General features: G+C 38.5%; 3 protein-coding genes and 1 pseudogene across 8 annotated transcripts; 2 read left to right on the top strand and 2 right to left on the bottom strand.

Moving 5' to 3' along the window:
- The first annotated feature begins 2,692 nt into the window (after positions 1–2,692).
- LOC148906573 (uncharacterized) lies at positions 2,693–3,276 on the top strand (annotated as a pseudogene).
- A 2,370-nt stretch (positions 3,277–5,646) lies between these two features.
- Positions 5,647–6,671, bottom strand: LOC148906572 (U-actitoxin-Avd11a-like). Of its 2 annotated transcripts, none has more exons than XM_089037522.1 (3): positions 6,613–6,671; positions 6,379–6,524; positions 5,647–6,189 (listed from the first exon to the last, which is right to left on the bottom strand). In XM_089037522.1, exons 2-3 carry the CDS (start codon positions 6,509–6,511, stop codon positions 6,080–6,082), a joined length of 243 nt encoding a protein of 80 aa, XP_088893648.1. In that variant the 5' UTR covers positions 6,512–6,524; positions 6,613–6,671; the 3' UTR covers positions 5,647–6,079. The 2 variants fall into 2 exon arrangements, with proteins under 2 accessions (XP_088893648.1, XP_088893649.1); XM_089037523.1 differs by having other exon boundaries at positions 6,583–6,626.
- Positions 6,672–9,407: 2,736 nt separating this feature from the next.
- LOC116296782 (uncharacterized) lies at positions 9,408–11,104 on the top strand. 2 transcript variants are annotated; one of them, XM_089037521.1, is made up of 2 exons: positions 9,408–9,755; positions 9,847–11,104. In XM_089037521.1, the coding sequence occupies exons 1-2, from the start codon at positions 9,446–9,448 to the stop codon at positions 9,855–9,857; spliced, it is 321 nt and encodes a 106-aa protein (XP_088893647.1). In that variant the 5' UTR covers positions 9,408–9,445; the 3' UTR covers positions 9,858–11,104. The 2 variants fall into 2 exon arrangements, with proteins under 2 accessions (XP_088893647.1, XP_088893646.1); XM_089037520.1 differs by having other exon boundaries at positions 9,419–9,755; positions 10,251–11,104.
- On the bottom strand, positions 9,722–16,665 carry LOC148906571 (uncharacterized). Of its 4 annotated transcripts, none has more exons than XM_089037518.1 (2): positions 16,030–16,665; positions 9,722–14,297 (listed from the first exon to the last, which is right to left on the bottom strand). In XM_089037518.1, the coding sequence occupies exons 1-2, from the start codon at positions 16,210–16,212 to the stop codon at positions 14,292–14,294; spliced, it is 189 nt and encodes a 62-aa protein (XP_088893644.1). In that variant the 5' UTR covers positions 16,213–16,665; the 3' UTR covers positions 9,722–14,291. The 4 variants fall into 4 exon arrangements, with proteins under 4 accessions (XP_088893644.1, XP_088893645.1, XP_088893643.1 ...); XM_089037519.1 differs by having other exon boundaries at positions 9,722–10,751; positions 16,030–16,659; XM_089037517.1 differs by having other exon boundaries at positions 16,030–16,166.
- Between the last annotated feature and the right edge of the window lie 6,097 nt (positions 16,666–22,762).

The following is a 22,762-nucleotide window of genomic DNA, read 5'->3' as shown; positions in this document are numbered from 1 at the left end:
TGTCCTTTCAGCCGGTATGGTAACAAGGTTAGTACGATCTAGTTGGACATTCATGTTTGAGCTTAGTTTGTCCGTCCTTTTCAACAGTCGCATGGAGATCGTCAATTCAAAAATATATATCATTGACAAATTGATAATGATACATTTTTTATATACGATGGGGCTTGAACCAACACATAAAAATTCAAAAAAAAAAAAAACAAAAAAAAAATCGATTCCACTTTGCCATACCCCCGAGACATCCGCAGAGCTGAGACGGCGTATGGACTTCGGACCTGACGGCGATTAAATCCTTCTGCCCTTGGGTGTACGAATTACGCAAGAAAATGTTCTAGCCGAAGCATCACGGGAGAGACCAGCCGGCCCCCAGACCACATCGGCTAATCCCTTGCATCTCTGCAACGCACGGAAGCGGTTGAAAAGTTGATGTTAAATAGGCTAGTATATTTGGTGCATTGTTTTCACGGCTATTGTTATTCTAATTAGCCTGGGCCCGTGGTCCAGTGGGAAAAACTTGGGCTTCAATGACATTGGGTCATGTCCGAATGAGGCAAGATAGTACCCGGATGGGTGACCGTAAATGCATGGCCACTGAAAAAAAAAATCCCAATTTTTTTTGTTGTTGTAACTTTTATAAAATTCTATCCGATCTATAATAGTTGACTAATCGTCGAAAATTAAGAACTGCCGGGCATTTAATCCGGGATTTAGGAGTATCCCTAACCTTATTGAGTGTCAGTCCTACCTGATTTAGGGTATAATGGTTTAACATGGTTTTGGAGTGTCCTTACCTGATTTAGGAGTATCCCTTAATCAAGCTTGACTTACGTAATAATATATTTTTGGCACGTACGTGGAGATGGAGTTAGTTACATCATTGTAAAAGCCAGACTTCATGCGTCCCATTACAGGAGTGGAGAAGGAGGAGTGTGGATGAAGTTATGATATTTTTAAATAGAAATATGCTTCATCTGTTGTTCTCTTTAAGGTAGATAAAATCAAAAACGAACATAATTATCAATGTTGAAATGCTTTCATTTAGAAGTAAAATTACTATCGTGATTTTCCACCGTATTCATAGCCATGTCAGAGATTGCGTTCCACTCTCGACTCATGTTCTATTGTTGAAGGCGTTCATTCAAGCACCAAACAAGCACCTTCTTTACAGAATGGCAATATATTTTTAAGCTTCAAGCTTCGATTCAACTTCAAACGTGAATGTCTGTTATCGAGATACAATGTCCCCAAACTTCTTCTCAAACTTGTTGTTCGTCGCTTCGTCCATGCATAGTTAGTGCACACAGCTTCCGTACGAATAAGTCACACGAGCTTTTCGAAGGGCACTGAATTACCATTCATTAATTTCTCTAGCTCGAACGCTCTGTGAGATTCAGTCTTGTCAATTTTTCTGAATCTTTCTACCAGTTTTATTAAAGATACGACAGTTCTCTTTCGAGAATCACGGCATTTCTTCGCGCCCAGAATTTAAAACAGCACTAGCTACCGAACGAATAAGTCACAAGAGCTACTGTATTGGTGCGATAATCATCACACATAAACTTCTCTAGCTAGAACGCGCTGTGAGTTTCAAACATGCCAACTTTTCTGAATTCTTTGATCAGTTTGATAAATCATGAACTACTTTTATTTAGGCTTAATGTACTTGATTCATCTTCAGACGTAAACGTCCTCTAAAAAAAACTGATCAGGCAGGTAGAGTACTGTTTTACGAGTATTCAAATTAAAGACAAAATAAGAATTAATGGTTTACGATATCATCGGGATGAACATAAAAGATTTGACTTACTGATTCAACGACTTAAAAAATTTCAAGTGACCGTATTTAACAGTATCCTTGACCGTATTTAAGAGTATCCTTTTTTCAAGTGACCGTCTTTAAGGTTATTTTTGACGGTATTTGAGAGTATCCTTTTTTCAAGTGACCGTATTCAAGGTTATTTTTGACGGTATTTGAGAGTATCCTTTTTTCAAGTGACCGTATTTAAGGGTATCCTTGACCGTATTTAAGAGTATCCTTTTTCAAGTGACCGTATTTAAGGGTATCCTTGACCGTATTTAAGAGTATCCTTTTATTCAAATGACCATAATTAAGGGTATCCTTGACCGTATTTTAGAGTATCCTTTTATCAAGTGACCGTATTTAAGGGTATACTTGACGCGGTATTTAAGAGTACCCGTTTTTCAAGTGACCGTATTTAAGGGTATCCTTGACAGTATTTAAGAGTATCCTTTTTCAAGTGACCGTATTTAAGGGTATCCTTGATCGTATTTAAAAGTATCCTTTTTTCGAACGATCGTATTTAAGGGTATATCCTTAACCATATTTAAGATTACCCTTTTTTCAAGTGACCGTATTAAAGGGTATCCTTGACCGTATTTAAGAGTATCTTTTTTTCAAATGACCGTATTTATACAAACATATATATATATATATATATATATATATATTTTTTTTTTTAGCAAGTGACCTTGTTTAAGAGTGTCCTTGACCGTTTAAAAGTATCCTTTTATTTATCAAGTGACCGTATTTAAGGGTATCCTTGACCGTATTTAAGAGTATGCTTTTTTTTCAAGTGACCGTATTTCAGGATATCCTTTACCGTATTTTTAATAATAATACGGGGATTTGTGCGGATTTGTGTGCGGGGATTTGTTTAATGTGGACCATGCTATGATCTGTAGACGTGGCGGATTTGTTATTCAGTGCCACAACGAGCTGCGCGATCTTGAAGCAGAAGTGTTGAGCATGGTCTGCAATGACGTTGAAATAAAACCAGTACTTCAAGAAGTTACAGGAGAAAACCTGGCCAGAGGTTCTAATAAAGCTTCTGATGCTCGCCTTGACGTTCATGCACGTGGCTTTTGGGAAAGGCAGAGATCTGCATTCTTTGATGTCAGGGTGTGTCACCCAAATGCAGAGTCCTACAGAGACCTCACCCCCAGCAAATATACCACCTGCATGAGAATGAGAAGAAGCGCAAGTATGCTAGCAGAGTCTTGGAAGTGGAACAAGCGACTTTTACGCCATTAGTATTCACTACAACTGGAGGTACGGCAGATGAGTGTAGAAGATACCACAGTAGGCTCGCCGAACTAATTGCCAACAAGAAAGGAGAAGATTATGCCACCACTGTATCCTGGATACTAGCAAAGGTTTCTTTCTCCCTTTTGAGATCAGCTCTTCTATGCCTTAGGGGCTCAAGAACCACAAGAAGAATACTTAGGAACATAAAGGACAATAGACTTAATAGATAATAGACTTGGATGTTGAGACTGCAAATGCAGCAATTAGCTAAATACTTAAAAAATATATATATATAAATGTTTGCCATTATTATTATTATTATTATTATTATTATTATTATTATTATTTTTAACATATATTATTAGGATTAATTTTTACTAAATAGATTTTATGGTTATACATTAGTAGATATCTTTTTATTATAGTATATTTTATTATAGTTTTTCTTTTTCTTTTTTTTTTATTTTTAATTATTATAAATAGATATATTTTTTATTGTAGGATGTGTGAAGAGATAATCTATACGTCATATATATTTATATAGATACCAAATACAAATTTTCTTTTCTTAAACTAAATTATTATTATTATCATTAAATTATTATAATTATTTTAAAAAACAAAATATAAAAAATAAATTATTATTATTATTATTATTTTCAATATTAATGATATTAATAATAATAATAATAATAATAATAATAATAATAATAATGGAGAGAAGGCATTTAACCCGTGAAATAAAAATTATTAGTCAACGTGTAATAGTCAAATAGACACAAAAGAAAAGAATGGAATTAGGGTCTACTAATGTGTGTAAGTCTAATGTCTATTTCACGGGTTCAATGACTTCACTCTAATAATATCACTGATGATATTATATTCTTATTATATTAATTATATCATTATTATTATTATTATTATTATTATTATTATTATTATCAAATAATCTCATGAACTTTCAAGAACATCTACAGCATCGAATTCGAAGGAAAGAAACGTTTTTTTATTGATTTGATGTGATAAATAAGCAAAGCAAAGCAAAACAAACTTAATGTGCAACATTTGTAGATTGCCTCACCCTTTATCTGTAAACGATATGCTGCGTGAACAACTTCTGAGAAATAATTTGAGTTGTCTTGCTCTGTTGAAAAAATAAATTGACAGCTTATCATAAGCCGAACGCACTGAAAACAAACCGATAAATGAGGCGCTGTTTTCGATTCGTCCTACGTTTCGGCTCCTTGCCTTGTTGCGCGCATTTCAGACCATGTTCTGCTACGCTTGTGAGTTCATATTAACATGTATTAACATATGTTTTGATCTGAAATGGACAATTTGCATGCAAAGCGAAAAACATCTGTTCCCTTTCCTAAGGAATAATTATATACAGGAACGAAAAAAAGAAAAAACATTTTTTGTTCTGATCTCCTTAAGAAGTATTTTTAGATTCTTTGAGTTCTTTTAAAGTGACTGCCTACTTTTGGAAAACAGTTTTTAAAATTGATTTAAATATATCTCTTCCCTTTTCCAACTTGGTCTCCTATGGAAAAACAGCATCTCCGTTTTTAGGATGCAACGTGGTTATTTTTATTAAGCTTTTCAGAAAAAATGAAAAAGCTGAAAATATAGTTTAATGAAAGATTTTGACCTTGCCTTTTTGTTAGAAAATTTTGAGCTTAAGTTAATAAGCTCAGTGTGTGGCTTTTCAGGCGGATAATTATTTGGCCGCCAAATTAATCGAGCGGGATACAATTTGTTTTAATCTTAGCTAGCATTTCATCAAGCGTCAAGGCACAATATCCAAGGGAATGAAATCCGTTTGCAGTAGGAATTATTAATTCAAAGGAAAACGAATGCAGTTATAAACACTCACTAGCAGATTGGATGCAAACCATGTTCAATTCCTTTATTTGCAATATTTTCAGTTCAAGTTTAAGTTGTGTGCCACTTCTATCGTCCCTTCCTCAATACTAAATACTACGCTCTTACGTCCCTGAGAAAAAGTGTATAGAATTAGTAGTACATAGTTATTGGAGCGGAATGGTTGGGAAACCTATTGTTCTATGTTTTTTGTTAGACTTTATCCATAGTTATATGACGTTGACCCTGCACAGAGAAAGAAAAGTTGCTCCTATATGATTAATACAAATTGTTTATGGAAAAGGAAATTGCCTTTTTTCATGCTTTCGTATTTATCATCTAGTAACTTAACTATATCTGCGCGGAAACATTTATTCGCATGGTTTTTGGTCCTCGAATGAGAGTTTTCACTTTCAAAATATTCATTCATGAAAATAATAAGGCAATGAGTATTTTCAGCCATACTTTCTTTGGTCCATTGTGCAGGGTCAGTTTCACGTGATGGTACGGTTCAACATCAAAAGCAAAACAATAGCTTTGTTCTAAGGAGTTTCCAAACCATTCCGCTACATTAACTATGAGTAGTAGTAGTAGTAGTAGTAGTAGTAGTAGTAGGAGGAGGAGGAGGAGGAGGAGGAGGAGGAGGAGGAGGAGGAGGAGGAGGAGGAGGAGGAGGAGGAGGAGGAGGAGGAGGAGGAGGAGCAGAAGTAGCTTATAACTCATGACCACTTTATAGCTTGATTTTTATTGATATGTAAATTTTATTTATTTTCAGCCTATCAGTAAATCCACCTTAATTTTTTCTTCCAGCACATCAGTATTAAGATTGCAAATATAGGTCTTTTTTACTCTGGTTGATAATAGTCCCTTTCACAGTTCTCCGCGCATAGTGAAAGGTAACTGCACCTTTCCATGCATCGCAGCGAGACAAACGGTGATAGAGAACTGTATTACACCTTGAACAATCTTTACATATAAGCTCACCGTTTGTATCGCTTCGATGCATGCAAAGTCACGGCTACCTTTCGAGGTGGCAAAGAGAACTGTGACAGGGACTATTGTAATCGAGGTTACCAAGAAATCTTTACCTAACTTGTTTTATCATTTTCGCTTAATGCTTTAAATTTTTCGGTTTATCACTAACTCTAATCTGTGACTCTTAGTGACTGTTTAGCAAGATACGCATGACTTTCGGCAATACGATCTGTACTTTGAGATACCACACTCATTGCGTGATTTCACACTATTACAATAGGTCGACGACTTGTAGTCCGAGCATCCTATAAGGATAAAAAACAATCAAAATCGCTTATCCTTCTCAACAAAATACTGGGTAACATCACGCTCTGTCGTTTCATCATTCGTAAACAAACATATTATTTTGCATTGTTACTTTTTAATTTTCTTCTTCTTAATAACATGTTTATGTATACAATAAAACACTACTGCATGAAATAACTGTTTGATACCTCGTTTGAAAGTCCGTCTTTCTTCGTATTCCTCTATCCCCTCCAAATCATTCCACGAAAGTTCAGGCCTTGAGGTCACGGAGACGACCAGGATGGCGCACAGAAGAAAGACAACGATGAGCTTGGAATTCATGATGTTCAAATACCTAAAGCGAATGATTCGATGTTATAAAAGTAAGCAAAACAAAGCAAAGCAAATCAAACCTCAGGTGCAATATTTGTGGATTGCCTCACCTTTTATCTGCAAATGATGATGTTTGGTCGACGTTTGATAAATTGTGAGTTGTCTTGCTCTGTTTGAAAAAATAAATAGACAACTTATCATAAGGCTTACGCATTGAAAACAACGGATAATGAGGCGGTCTATGCTAGTCTGGGTACATTTTGAAATTATGCCAAGGTTATTAGACACTCTCATTATTTTTTTGCTGTCGGTTCGGAAAATATATAAGACAGGCGACATGTACTGAGAAGACACATGATCAAAACATACCAAAGTTTTGTTCTCTTCCTGGCGATTTAATAGCTAAAATATACTTGAGATATTTATTAAAAGTATTTTGTTTTTGAAAGAAAACTGCATTTTTCAAGAATGAAATTAAAATACACTTTACAATTTTCGACAATAAGTCGTCCATTTGTCATAGCAACGCTATCTAATACCGAATTAATTATTAGATCATTAGATAGTTTTGCTATGACAACTTATGTTGTTTTTTTTTTTATATTATCCAATGTTGTTCTTCTTAGTTGTGTTATTAAAACGGCGCTTATGTTTTGAAGAGAAGCAACTTTCTTTAAATTTGAAATGCCATATATATTTACTAGTCATTTAGCAGCAGTAAGGGGGACTCGCGAATCGCCGGCATTGCCAAAAATCACAAATCGAAAAACACCAGGGGGGGGTGGGGTTTTTGGAGCAGTGACTAGGCCCTACAGGGGGTCTTGCGCGATCGGGTGGCAGCGCGAAAAGTCCCTTACTGCTGCTGTATTTGGGTACCGTAAACGGAGGTTAAAATATTCCTTAGATATAGATGGACGCCATCAAGAGCATACGAAACAAAACTGTGCGTAAGCTAAGAACTCAGGTGTTGGATCGCCTGGACGCCGACTTTGCCTTCACAACATTTATGGAGGGAGATACAGATGAGACGATGAACGAAGAAAGAGCAGAAAGAATTATCGACATGATGCCCGAAGGTAACTACCGTTTGGAGTTGACGTTTATAAAGTATTTAGACGGCGAGTGGATAATCGAAAAGGGCCGTAATCCTATTCGGGCGTCAGGTAAGCAAAACCTGTTTGTCTTAAGTGAAAATACGCGCCCGGGAGCGTTAGTAGGCATTGACATGATGTTTTACGAGGTCGCTTACCCAGTTACTGTGGTCATTTACGGTGCGTACGAGATTAAGAAGCCCGACGTTAAGAAGCTCAAACCAATGCGACATCCAGGTAACTGTGTTGCGAAGTTAGTAAGAGAGTTCTTTGAGGACTCCACCCGTGGTAGTAAGTTAACTTTAAAGAGAAGAGAAGCCATCAGGAAATGGGAAAAAGACACACATAAGGCCGGAGCCACCATAGACAACATCAAGAAGTTAGAGACTGCCTTAGAACGCCGCATACACGTAAAAGATATCACTGACGGGTTCATTTACCCAGGTACGCACAAATACGGAGGTAGAGGTGCCCCCATAATCATTTATCAGCACAATGGACACGCTTGGCGAGAACTTAGGTTCCCCAAAAAGAAGGAAACTAAGGTCTATAAAGCTTCACCATTGACAGAATTAGTTCATGAAAACTCCGTTTGGTTGATGGACGCGGAGGGAAGTCAGTTTATGACGCAGGATGGTACTCTTTACCGCCCCGAAATTGAACACCAACGCATTCAAAGTGCCTGTGAAACCTTAGGGGAAGACTTCTCAGACGAGGTCCTTAGCTCTCGTAGTTTGGACTTCTTAGCCGCAAAGAAGAGGAACGGATGGAAGTCCATGCCTAAGGAATTCGCCGACATAGCCAAAGCCTGCGTAGAACACGGTCATGGAGGTCTGTGGAACATGGAGTATGACGAAAACGAATACGTCTCCTTAGACATGAAACACTGTTACCCCGCAAGTTTTAAAGGATTGGGGGATTGTAAGGAGTATTATGACCGCTACGGACATCCAGACTCACAGTTCTTTCGTGTGTCCTTAGACGGCAGCTATGACGCTCAAGCTACGGGGTTTGTAAGATTAACCTCATGGAAGTTAGCAAAGGGCTTACATCCCATAATTTACGCGTGGTATGGGAAGCACCTGCAGGAGAAAGAATGGATACCGGTGCCCCTATTGAAGTTCTTTGAAGAGCGCAAACTTTTAAAATACACAGCGCATGAAGCCATACTTTGTCACCGCGCCTTTACGCAATGGCTCCCAGAACACAACCCCACAGCACGCGTTGTCATAGGAAAATTCACGCAGGGCGCAAAAGAAGGAGAAAAACATATGCAGCGGCGCTTGATAACAGACGAAGGCGAACTAAGCTTCCTTATAAAGCGCGCACATGATGAAGGAACAATGGTGTCTGTAGAGAAATGGGATTACTTTGTAGATGATAAACTACACAAATGGAATGCACTGTGTTACTACCAAGATCACAGACCGCAATATTACCATTTACGCGCCAGTATGTTAGCATATGCGCACATTAACCTTCTTGCGATGCTGCTACGGTTCGACAAAGAGGACATACCACGTGTAGCCACGGATTCCCTGTACGTAAAGCCCGAAGTGTTAGAAAAGATGCAGGAGTTCTACACCGAAGACGAGTTAGCGGAAAGTGGTCAATGGCGCGTTAAAGACGAAGAGATAAAAGCCTGGAGAGAACGTGTGGAATATCATGGTGGACACACAAAAGGCGCCATTACCCCCACAGAAGAGCCATTACCGTTAGTTACGGACCCCATTTCCTACCAACGCTTCTCTTACCTTTACGGAACGGGTGGTAGTGGTAAGACCACCAGGGTTTTGGAACTCTTCACGTCGGGCACGCACGTCCTCAAAAATGCCGACTTTCGCCATTCATAATGTACAGCGGTATAACGTACGAAAGAAAATACAAAATGGCGGCTTGTTTGACGGTTGAGGAAGTCTTGGAGGAAGTTTGGAGGGATTCTGGTGATGATAATGACGTCGATAGGTTGGAAGATGATCTGGGAGAGGAAGAGGATGTGGAGAAGTCAAAGTTGTTGAAGTGGGTGGAAAATTTTGATGGTGGGAATGTGTTTGATGGAGAGTTTTTTAGGAGAGGAGCGGTGGATTTGCTGTTGCCTTTGTTACGTTTGTCAAGCAGGATATCAGAATGCAATTCATCCGAGGTTGATGCTCGAATTAATGGTAAGATTTATTGTCATAAACGGTTAAGGAATTTAGTTTACTATATTATATTGACGAGATTAACATTAGACCTCCATTTTGTTTGTTCTAGGAACTCACTAACCCAGAAACTATATATTTTTATCGATTCTTTACAAATAATTAAGTGGACAGGCATGATCTTTACATACAAATATAATTTTATGACACATTTGTAGTTGTAGTACCATCCCTTTTTTGTCACTTTTGATATCCCATAGGTTATATTTTACTTTCTGTGATGATGATTATACGTGTGTAATTTTATTTCTAATAAACGCAATAAAAGCAATAAAAGCTTATCCATGCATGGATTAACACCAATATACGAGAAGCAAAAATACATGTTACACTCATTACGACTTCAAATTATATATCATTAATGTAATAACTTATAAGAGTTAATTATTGTTTATACTCCCAGTTAACATTTACGAAAATAAAGGTTGTTGATATTTGATCCACTGTGTATTTTAGTTGCCCATGTACTGATCTCCCATACAATAACGACTGGCTCAATACTAGATAGCGAGGCTAGGCTGTGGTTAAGGCAAATTTATCGACGGTTGTCTGGACGAGTTTCAATAAGACGGCCCTACTATGCTGAAATACACCGCAATATCCCATACGCAATAGTACAAGCCATGTCGTTAGTCATCCAGCAGTGTCCTGATGAGCTTAAGGAACCTGTCTGTTACTCATCAAAAAACAAGAAAGGCCATGTTATTAGTTTTACCACCCGGGATGCAGTTATTTGGTTCCTTAGTGTAATTACCAGTATGAGTAAAATAGAAGTGAGAGCCTTCTTGACCAAGAAGTTGAAAGGTGCGAGGAGAAACAAACACAGAGTTAAAGTGCTTGTAGAAGATGGTAAGGATTTTGCCTTTGTATACTATCATAACAAAGGGCTGATGTCCATCCAGTTTCACTATGGTGAATGGAACACACATGATTACCCTCAACATCCATGCCAACTTACTTGAAAAAAGAAAATAAATATTGTTAAGCATAGGCATATTACTGTTTACATGTAGGTCTATTCTAGATCGAATTAGGATTTAAAAGGTGATTTTTGCTGAATGAGGAAAACTGGATAAATACCCTCAAAGCAGAGGAGGAAATCAACAAACCTTACTTAAATAGCCAGGAGTAGATCCACGCCTCCCTGAGAATCAATTTATTGCTTTATTCTATTATCTAGTTTTGCCACAGGATTTTTTATATGTTTGGGCGTTCTCCCTCCCCCCACAATATTCCTGGATCCACCTTTGGCTATTTATAAAAAAAGGAAATACTGCAAGGGAGATAATGGTTTTATATTTCAAATAAAATCACTATCAAAACAAAAACAAAAGAAAAGATGTAATACTCTAAGTTGTCAGTAGTATTTAAATAGTGTTTTAATTTTAAGTAAAAGTACCACAAAATCATCAAGCATAACTTTTGAATGAAGAAAGGCATCTATTATATGAAGGCGAAAAGAAGTATTACAAGACTGTCTTTCATACATATATTTATATTTACAGTGATAAAAATGCTAATTAATCAACACAAAAAGAAATATTAGACTCTCAATATTGTGAAGCAAAATTGAACTGATTTTTACATTAAGTCAGACACATGCTGATATAATAATAAATAATAAGAAATTCTATACTTAAACACACTTTTCTGTATACAAAAAAACTTATATTTATATTTACAGTGATAAAAATGCTATAAAAATATTTAAAATCCAGGTAAAAAGAATTAGAGTACAAACACTAAAAGTGTGCAACACTTTGCACTATTTAGTAGTAAATACTGCTAATTAAAAGGGTTAGCATTATTTAGCAGTATTAAGTGGTATTTAATAATGGTACACACTTATAGTTTTGTACTCTATTACAAGACTGTCACTATTATTAAGCAAAACTTAACTGATTTTTACATTAAGCCAGAAGCATGCTGTGATAGAGTGCTTTTAGTCTCGCTGTTGAATAGGTGATGTCACCTTAATTAAATAAGTAAACTACTATTTTAGCTGATGTCACCTAAATTTGAAACTACGACTAAACTGCTACTTAGATCAGGGGGAGAAACAGTGATACAATACATACAAATGAATGTCTATTCACTCATTCTCTGGAAAACAACTTGCACTTTTACTATTTTAGGTGACGCCAACTAAATAGTTATCTAAGTTAGATACATTTATCAAACTATTCAACAGTTTGACTGAATGCACTCTAGAGTAATAAATAATAAGGAATTCTATACTTAAATACACATTTCTGTATTATATAATAAATAACTTGATTTTTGAAGTCTTACATACATATATTTATAGTTATAGTTACAGTGATAAAACATTTGCAAAAAATATTTACTTTGTAATCATTTTGATAAATATGCTGTACAAATCTTGTTATAATGGTTAATGTTTTGTTTTTTTCTCTTAAGTTTCAATGAAATTAAAAAAATAAATCTAAATTTTATATCTTATAAGTGGAATATTCTTAAATTAAGGTTAATAAATGGAAGAGCCTTGGAGGCAGTTACTGTAAATCTATGTGTTTGTTAGACTGAATTGTCACAAGAAAGCCTTTGGTACTTACACTGCTCATGTTGTTAGCATAAATCAACAACCGACCCCCTATCATAACGGAAAATCAGTTAATAAGTTGGAAATTGGTTTATTAAAAATCATACTTTAAAAGTCATTGAACAAAAAATACTGAATTATTTTTTTACGCATATCATGAGGTCTGCACATGCCATAATTATAACCAAAGCATTAAGTCTGCCCCCTCCCAGCCTATCTGAATTAGGGGATATTCTATTACCGATCAAAAACTAAGTGACTGACTGCTGACTGACAGACTGACTACCTTCTCATTTACTATAAAACTGACATCAAATATTTTGTTTTCATGTTTAATACTTACATCATCCTGTTATGTGTGCTGACATCAAATATTTTGTTTTCATGTTTAATACTTACATCATCCTGTTATGTGTGCTAGTCTTTGAAACTCAGGACAACCTTCATACACTTATAATATTTATGAAAACACTGTGCTGCTCAAGTCATGTTGTTTATCAAAACAGATTTGTGCCAAAACATGGCACCATAAGTAAATAATATTCCATAGCAATCGACGTTATACACTTTAAAAGTAATTACAAGGTGTTTTGTTGGAATATGTAGTTCCAGAAATTATCCATACCCCCACAGAGGAATTAAGTATTTCCTCCGAGGGGGAAAGGAAAATTACAGAGTTTGTATGGAAGAATGGAATTAAGGGGTTGGGGGGTCTTTAAAAAATTCCCTCATTGGGGATTGGGGATGGATATTTTCTGGGAGTACACGATACTTCTTATACCCTAGCCCTGTGTTTTATTTTCTTTTGGACAACAAGTTTTTCCCTTGAGTTACACTGGCAACTACCTTCTCTCTGAGAGGATGTAGGCAGAATACACACTGTGATTCAGATGGTTCCTTGTGATATCCACAATAACAGTAATTGGGATCATGCAATGCTCTTTTTGGAATGTAACTCAGATTTCTTGATGAAAGCAAACCACCATTGTATCCCCTTTCGCGAAGCCACAGAAGAGATACATACTCATGTCTAAAGATCTGCTGCCACCGCAAATGATAGATTGTGTTTTTACTGTATCTAGCTATAGATTGATGCTTAGATTCCCTCCCTTCCATGGAATTGAGAGCTAAACCTAAGTCATACCTGTCTTTCATTTCCCTGACATGAACTGGAACAATGTTACCTAGATGCCAGACAGTGGGATGAAAAGTAAAGAAAAGCATGTTAATTCTAAAGAACTCTTTACATTTCTTTTCAAGTTCACTAACCTGTTCTTGTGAAATCTCTAAGCGATTAAACAAAGATACACAATCTCTCAGTATAAGACAGAAGTATGAAAGAATGTGTAGTTTACTTTCATTCTGGGTCCCTTTACCTGCAGAAGGCTCAATAGCCGCAATTAAATACATAAAACCATGCAAGAACCCCCTTGATTCCTTCCCTGTAAACCTGAAATCAATGCTCTTTCCATTACCATGGGTATCATTAAACCACTTTATAGCACTCTTTGCAAGCCTGGATAGATGACATTCTGTCTTTAAGGCCATGACATATTTTGAAAATGGAGAACTAGAATGAATCTGGAAAAAATTAGTAACTGATGATGGTATTGCAGACAATGATAAAGCCTCATTTAAAAGGTAGCGATGCGCAAGGGCACATGCATTGTTTTTTAAGTGCAGGGGTTCAATATGTACTCTGTCAACTAGTTCTCTAATTGGAGGTACAAACTCTTGCCTGCTGTTGCAGGATGATATGAACTTTGTTAAATTTGTCCTCTTAGTTGAGTCAGCTAGATTCTTCTTAGACATTTTTTTCTTTTCCTCATCTACTTTCTTTGATACTTTTAACCGGTCTGAATATTTCCAAGGCTTCCAATCATTTTCCTTTTGGCTTCCAAATGTTCCATCTATTTTAACACCATTGTCAAAGTTCACATCTGCAAAAGAAGAGAAAAATTTTGCACTGTTACTGAGCTCTCCTGCAAGGAAAGCAACCATTTTCATATCGTTTGGAAATTCCCCAAATCGAAATTTCACATCAACAGATTTACCATTGTGCGATAAAGTAAAAACATCATTTTCAATAGAATAAATTTGCTTAACAAGCATAGCAACATACCTTTGTACTGGAAGACAGGTTTCACTGCAATTTGCTCCAAACAAAAGATAGTTCTCGTTACAGCTTAATATTCCTCTCCCAATATTCAAAAAACTTATTAACCAGGAACAAGCTGTGTCTTACTTACCAAAGGGAGCTCCATCACCACCCAATGACACAATAAATGTATAAGGTTCATTGTTAAACCACACAAGATCATAGTCAGTATTACTGGATAAATAAAACTTACCTAACATTATTAAAGTATCTTTAAGATCACGATAGCAGCCACTTACCTTATCTTCCTCTCTCATCCCTTCACACAAAGTGTCACACACACTATACACAGTACCCATAGGGATTGACTTAACAAAGGTTATAAGTTGATGATATGGTACAAGCCTAGGATATGGTAAATGAGCAACAGAAATACGCAAAGTCTTCTTAGTCTTTGGATCACGCTTATACGAGCTGTCTCTATAAACCTTACGATACTTTTTTTTACTCATTACACCCCCACTATAATAAACTGCAATGCTTCTTGTCATATTTTCTTTAGTTGCTTCATATCTTATTACTTCTGGCTTAAAAACCTTAGGCAACACTTCCTTCACTACCTTACTACTTTTAGATAAAACATCCACTAACACAGTTTTACAACATTTTGTGACCGCTGTGTCTATTAACCCAACCTCAGCTGGAACACTTGACTCTTGACTTGCTCCATTTATTTCTTTAGCTGCCTGAAACATCTCTCTTCTTCTCTTCGTTACAACTGACTTGCTTCCTTCTATCTTTCCATTTTCTTTCAAAGTTGTTGGTGTCTTCCTTCTATTTCTTACTGCTTGATCTGACAAAAAACTCCCTTCAATACTCAGCAACCTGTCTTTCTGTCTTCCACTCAACTCCTCCCCTATTTCAACCATTTCCTCTACTTCATCTACTTTCTTTCCTATCTACACCAAAATACAATAACATATAAGCTTATATGTAATAACTTTAGTAAGAATAATATAATATTCATGTTTGTCCTTTTTCAGATGTACACATCAATATTGTCAATTGAAAGCATAATTATTTTTTACGATTAAGCTTAAATGTGATAAATTTATAATAAATAAAATAATAATTTGATGCATGAAGTAGCAAAAACTGCTAGGTTTCAATGAGCTGATATATATAATAGTCTATGAATCTCATCTGCTCCAAAGGGTGGTAAAACACTGACAAATAATAAACCTGTCAACCACAAAGAATCCTATTGAAAGGATTGTGATTGATCAGCTGATGAACATGAAACAGCAAGGCAAAGCATCAAGTGACACCCAGCAATACTGTCTTCCTTCCTCTTACTGTACATAATCATTTGATATTCATTTCATTTTTAATAACAGTATGTATTAGAGTAAGTTTTAATTTAAGGTAAAAAATCATGTCTTCTATAATCTAGATGTACGTTCAAGCTTCAGCTAACGCGCGTACGTGAGTTAAAAGTTTAAATACCAGATTATCACTGAACGATGTAAACAAAAATGACTATAAGTTGACATATAAGTAGTGGTAAATCTTACCTTTTCTTCCAAATAACGAAGTCTATCGTATTTCTCCTTCAAAACCTTTTCCTTTGACCTTATATCCTCTTCCACATCTTCCAACTCCTTCGTTAGGTCTTCCATTCTTCGATTCCTCATGAAAAGTTTTTCTCGTAGTTCTTTTTGTTGTTTCATGAACTGTCCCACTCCAAATCGTGGCATCGTGGCATAAAATGTGTGCGAAAAACAATTTTTTTGGAAGAAATCAAAGACAAATTTCAAAAAACTAAAAAGAACACATCTTGGCTCAATCACAAAGGATTCTCATAACATAATTTTCAAAGCTTTACGTTTAGGTTCCTTAAAAATAAAACAAGGCTTAAAACACGTTATTTTCGATTTTCAAGACATTTTGTGATCATTAGCCTTAAAAACATGATTAAAAAAAAATTTTCAAGACCAAAACACGGCCATGTTTGGTATCAAAACAAGCCTTGAGCAAAGCTCCCTCATTTCCCGCCAACTTCGATACGATCAGAAATACACGATTGCTCTACGATCAAGCCGAAAAGATCACGAAGCCGTTAATCGAAATGTAGATTCCAGTCTCCGATAGTTGTCTCACGTCCAATATGGCGGACAGTGAAATTTATCGCGACATTTTCGAGGGCGCGCGTGCCCGACGTGCTTTCCAAAAATAAAGGTGTTAACTCCTACGCATCGTTTGGAAAGGGAATTAACGGAGATGGGTTACGACGCGCAAACCTACCACAGCTTCTTTCGCTGGAATGGCCAAAAGTGGGTACCGGAGGCAGTACACGACATACCTCCGGTAATACTTTGGGACGAGATTTGCACCGTTCCCTTAGAAATATTGCAGGAGTTCGTAGACTTCCTAAAAGGGAAATGCCAGGTGATATTTGCTGGGGATCCATGCCAACCTCCTCCAATAGCCGGAGAAATGCCCCACGAATGGTTAAAAGGAATGGTAGACCACTGTGAAGAAATCAACACCGACTACCGCAGCAAAGACCAAGTACGTAAATTAAAGGCGGAATTAAGGGGCCTTAGCGACGCGGAACAAAACAAGATACTACGTAAGCACATACGAGCGAAGAAATACGAGGACTTCCTTTACGCATGGCATCCAAAGGATTTGGTGCTAAGCAGCAAGCGCGCAGCACAGGCCCGCATACAGAAAGACCTGTTCGAAATACACCAGGAGCGCTTTCCTGGTCATTTGCTGCCTGTTTGTTATAAACCCCACGATACCCGCATGCAAAGAAGAGATGTCTGGGTGCCGGGTACCGACGTTCGACTGCAGAACGCTGTAACGCACGATAAAGCCTGGGTGCCCATAGAAAAGGTGGAAAGAATTACCTCCCACCCAGACTGGCGCTTGGGTTATTGCATGACAGTCCACAGCGCGCAGGGACTTACCATAAAAGAAACCTTATGGATCATAGACCAGCGGCTGTGTTGGAGTAATTTGATATACACTGCCGTAAGCCGCGTGGAGTATGCCAAACAGTTGAAAAGAGCCTGGGGTCCGCAATTGCGCTACGATAAGACACCGGAGGACGTAGCAAAGGAGAACATTGCTAAGAAACTCCTTCGCTACAAGCGCCACGACGAAGAAAAAAATATGACGTTCGACCTATGCGTAGACGACGTCTATAAGAAAGGGGCCCGCTGCGCCAAATGTAACATACCTCTACTATGGAGGTTTGACCCGAATGACGATCAGCAGTTCTCCGTGGATCGCATAAATAATAAACGCGGGCATTGCAGAGGCAACGTAAGACTGACATGCCTAGAGTGTAATCGGGCGCGCGGTGCTGCGCTACTTTGAGTCTTTGGGGACTATGAGCAGCTCTTCCATGACAAATCCGCGACTTGGGCCATTTAGGTAATACAACACGGGTTGCCCTTCCTTGGTGACGGACTTCGAAATCTCATACGTTTCCAGGGACCAGTTAGGATCCGTGGCTCTCTTACTGCCACCTTCGAGTTCCCCCGGCTGATAGAGGTATCTGACCACTATGTCGCGGGGGAGCTTTTTTTCCTTTAGTCCGACCGCCCTCGAACTTCTGACGTAGGACTTGTGCTCCACGTGTTTCTTTTTTATGGCATCTTTGGGTTTCATTCCCGTAGCCCTGGCCGCCTCGTCGTTCAAAGCCGCGACGACCTGGGGGAGCCGCTGAGTCCATTCCCTGTTGCGTTTGGAGGGATCTTCCAGCTCTTTCCAATACTGGTACCCAAAGAGACGCTCGGCCAAGGTCTTATTAAATCTTTCGACGATGCTCTGACCCCTGTGGTACTCTGCTTCGGCTCTTCTAATCTTAGTGTCGTGGTCTTTCAGGGTTTTGGTAACCACGCCCATGAACTCTGTCCCCGCATCCACTTGCAGCAGCTTAGGCCATTTCAAAACGCGCTTATAAATCCTACCTAGGGCTTCTGCGACTTCTCCAGAATCCTTACTGGTTATGGGTTCGGCGTCCTTATATCTGCTTGCGATATCGACTACGGTCAAAGCGTACCTATAGGTCTTTTTTCTCACCTTATCGTGCGGCAAGAAAAGCAAATCCGCCTGATGAACTTCATTGGGGGCATTTACGGTAAAGCTGGGTCTGGGAATGTACTTAGGCACGGGAAGATAGACCTGCCAGAGGGTTTGTTTTTTCAACCAGTTCTTAGCCGTTTCTTCTGATACCCTGGCCGCGGTCGCGAGTTTCTTAATAGCTGACGCTCCTTTCCAATAGCCTTCAGGCCCATAGTAGATCCTTTTAAGTTTGTCCTCCAGGCGGCCCATTATATGAATTCCAAAACGAGATTGATCTTTCGCCCGTTGAAATCCACCGTCTTTCCGTCCACTTTAATGGTGATGTTTATGCTTTCTACTAAATTGGACAAGTCATAGCTCAAAGAAATGGGAGTGTATTTTTCTGAGTCATATGGATTACCTTTGGGCAGAAACTTGGACATAAGAGAAGACTTTTCTCCATTGTTGTAACTATGGACCAAGTCGCAATAGACTTCGTAAGAGGATGCGACTTTCCATTTCACGTCAAGTTGACCATTGATCGTGGTACTAGTAAGACCTAGGAGTTCTACCAATGAACTGTCCTTTAAATTAGCGCTCCCACTATTTTTCTTGAATTTCATTTCATGGGGTAATCCTGTGGTAAGAGTATATCCATGCTTTGCTAGCTCCTTAGCCAGTGTTATGGGGGTGTAATGGGAATCTGGCAACTTTGGTTTGGTGCCGGAAGTTCCGATGACAAAGCCATTAATTAAATTATACCAAGAATTGTACAAAGAGCAACTAACCAACCGAACCCTTTCCGCGCGGATGGGAGGATTCAGATAAGTAGTAAAGTTATTCTTGTCGCTTTCCAAAAAGACGATCATTATATTCTAGGCGCCAAAGGCGCCACTAGAGGCTAAGCGTAGCTTAGACTAAATACGCCAAAGCTACGCCTCCTGCCAGCCCTGCCAGTCCTACGAAGACCAATTCATTGTCTTTTTGTTTCTTAGAAGGCTGATAGTAATTCTCGAATTGAGGCCTTTTTAACCTAAAGTCGGGGTGTGCTTGCGCATAGAGCTTAAAGGCGTAGTCTGTATTTTCGAAGTTCTTGTCTGCCTGCATTTTGTCTTGGTAGTTCTTATCCAACAAATCCCTGTAAGCTTGTCTTTTTTCATTCCAAGCCGCCACGTCTCGCTGATATTTCTCCAGCGCTAAATCATGCCTTTTCCTCTCAGCGGCCAAATCTCCGCTTTTGTCGCCTCTAACTAATCTATCCAAATATTGACCACCATAATTAGCTCCAGTGAATGCTAAAGCTGCAATAACTCCACCTGCGACCACGCTAGCCATTATATATTACGCCGTAGGCAGGTACTTTTCCTTCCGTAGGTAATCCTTTAGCATAATAGCCCCGCCTACGGCAGCGGTCATCTTAGCAAAATTAGCGAAGCTCTTGCTTGGGTCTTCAGTAAAGTCTTCTTTGAGCACTTTCTTACCTACCCAACCAATACCCGCAACGATGGAAGTAATAATAGCTGCTTCTTCAACAGTTTTCAACAACGCGGTCGACATTATATTACAAAGCGAGAAGGTTATTCCATTTCAGGGATCTTACTTTTTCTAACAGCCTGTTCCGGCACGGGCGCGTGATATGTTGCGGCCTCCCACTTTACTTTTGGCTTCGTAGCCCGCCATTGTAAGTAAAGGCTGCCTGCTGCTATAGCAATTCCTATCGCGCCAATGACGTAGCCGGGATTCCAAAAGGATTCCTCTTCTTCTACCTTTTCCTCTTTCTTTGCTTTGTTCTTCCTGTTCATCTCTGCGAGCTTCTTTCCCGCGGCAACTCTGCCTGGAGATTTAGCCTTGGTAATCTTGGTATCTTCTACGGGTGGTTGTTCTTCGGTGCCACTCATCTTATATCTAAGGACTTGAAGGACTTGACAATGACTTGATGACGACTTGACAATGACTTAAGGACGACTTGACAATGACTTGATGACGACTTAAGGACGACTTAAGGACGACTTGACTAAGTACTTGACAACGACTTAAGTAAGTACTTGACAACGACTTAAGTAAGTACTTGACAACGACTTGACTAAGTACTTGAGGCGACTTGATCAGGTACCTCAGCAAGTGCTGCCTGGAAGACCTTTTCGACTTCTCTGTCCTTCTTGAAGTCCTTCCAAGATGTTCCGAAGGAACCTAGTACCTCCTTCAAGTCGACGTGCTGAGCTACGTGCAAAGCCGCAGAGGCGACTGCCATTAACTTACCGCACTTCAAAGACAACCACCCGCAGGTTATCTTAAGTTCTTGGGCGATGACATAGTCCTCGCTGATGTCCTTCCGTAGTTGCTCCACGTCGTCTATGGGCAGCGCAAGTCCAAGCAATTTAGTCGCAAGTCGGATAGCGGAGTCTGCTACGGCGTCCGTGGTCTTACTTGCAAGGGCGGCCTCGTACCTCTTATGGAACTTTTGACTTCCTCTTCTGACAACTTATTAACCTGCTCATGGGTAAATTCCTTACCTATCATTTCTTTGCACTTTCCCGAAGACACAAGGACGTTGAGTTGTTCCTTAAGGTTACTTTCATCTAACTGTGTGGGGACTTCATCTAAGAGCTGCTCAATGTCCATATACATTAGGAATCATAGATTCCAACCGTGTAGGGAAACCTCAAAGAGAAGATCATCTTGGAATGTTGGTGTGTTTTTAGGTGCCGCATGTATTCGTGTAACTGTTCCTTGCTTATCTCGCCGCCGTAGTCGCTTAAGATGGTTTCCAGGTCACTCCGGCTCGGAGTATAAAATACGACCAGGGAGCCTATGTTTTCCCTAAAGGGTTTAGAGACGCTGGTAAGCTGCTGCGAGAGCAACCAAACGCTGATATTGTCGTGTCTGCCGCTGAAGGCGAGCTTCACTAATTCGGAAGTGCGTCTTTTTACGTCGTCCCCACAGGCAATGTCATCCAATATGAGTAAAGTCTGCGTGTCCTTGGGGAATTGCTTATGCCAGAACTTCAAATGGCTGGATAACTCATTAGGGTCCAAAATATCCACAAAGAAGTCGTCATCTTTCACTCCTATGCCCGTCCAGGTGCGGTTATTCACATAGGTGGGGCATAATAGCACTATGTAGTCGAAACGGTATCTAAAGGGTCCTAATAGCTGCTCCACGACGAACTGCGTTTTGCCGCAGCCGGTGGGTCCTACTATCAGAGCATTGCAGGGAATATGGTTCGGATCATTATATATACGATGGACCCAGTGGACGCAGTAAGAAGAATTGCCGGCGACGCAAAAGATAAAAGAGACACCATAGAAATGCAAAGGGAGGAGATCGATCGGTTAAAAGAGCGCGTGCAGGAATTGTATGATGAAATGTGCAGCCTGAAGCGCGCGGAAAGGTTTGGCGCCTTGTTGACGATGGCCGGTTGGGCAAAAGAAAGCGTGCAGGACTTCATGCGATATCCCCTGTAAAGCTGCTTTAAGAGACACCTCAGAATGTTAAGTATAAGGTTGTTAAATTGTTAAAGATATACACACGTGCTGTTTAAAAGACACCTGAGAATGTTAAAGATAAGGTTGTTTATATTGTTAAGTATGTCTGCATGCTACTTTTAAAAGATGTCTTAGAATGTTGAGAATAAGGTTGTTAAATTGTTAAGGATGTGTGTGTATGCTGCTTTAAAAGATGTCTTAGAATGTTAAGTATAAGGTTGTTATATTGTTAAAGATATATGCATGAGTCATTTAAAAGACACTTCAGAATGTTAAAGATAAGGTTGTTAAAGATTGTTACTTCTAAGAAAAAAAAGATGCCTAAGAATGTTAAAGATAAGGTTGTTAAATTGTTAAAGATGTGCTGATTTCATTAAGAATGGGATTTACACAAACCTCATTCTGAGACATCTCTTAAAATAGTAGTCTTAACAATTTAACAACCTTATACTCAACATTCTGAAGTGTCTTTAAATGACTCATGCGCGATATCCTATGTAAATTGTGTATGCTGCTTTAAAAGACACCTCAGAATGTTAAGTATAAGGTTGTTAAATTGTTAAGGATATACTGCATGTGTAAGTCATTTAAAAGACACCTCAGAATGTAAGTATAAGGTTGTTAAATTGTTAAGGACTATTATTTCTTTTTTAATAAGATACCTAAGATACATGATATTTCTTTTTTAAGAAAGATATAGTCACTTTAACAATATGAAACCCTTCTACTTACATTCTGCTTGTTC

The sequence above is a fragment of the Actinia tenebrosa genome, unplaced genomic scaffold (genome assembly GCF_029948245.1).
Source record: "Actinia tenebrosa isolate PJP-AT-01 unplaced genomic scaffold, QUT_ActTen_1.0 PGA_scaffold5__44_contigs__length_20552954, whole genome shotgun sequence".
Lineage (NCBI taxonomy): Eukaryota > Metazoa > Cnidaria > Anthozoa > Actiniaria > Actiniidae > Actinia > Actinia tenebrosa.
This window is presented reverse-complemented; position numbering and strand designations above follow the sequence as displayed.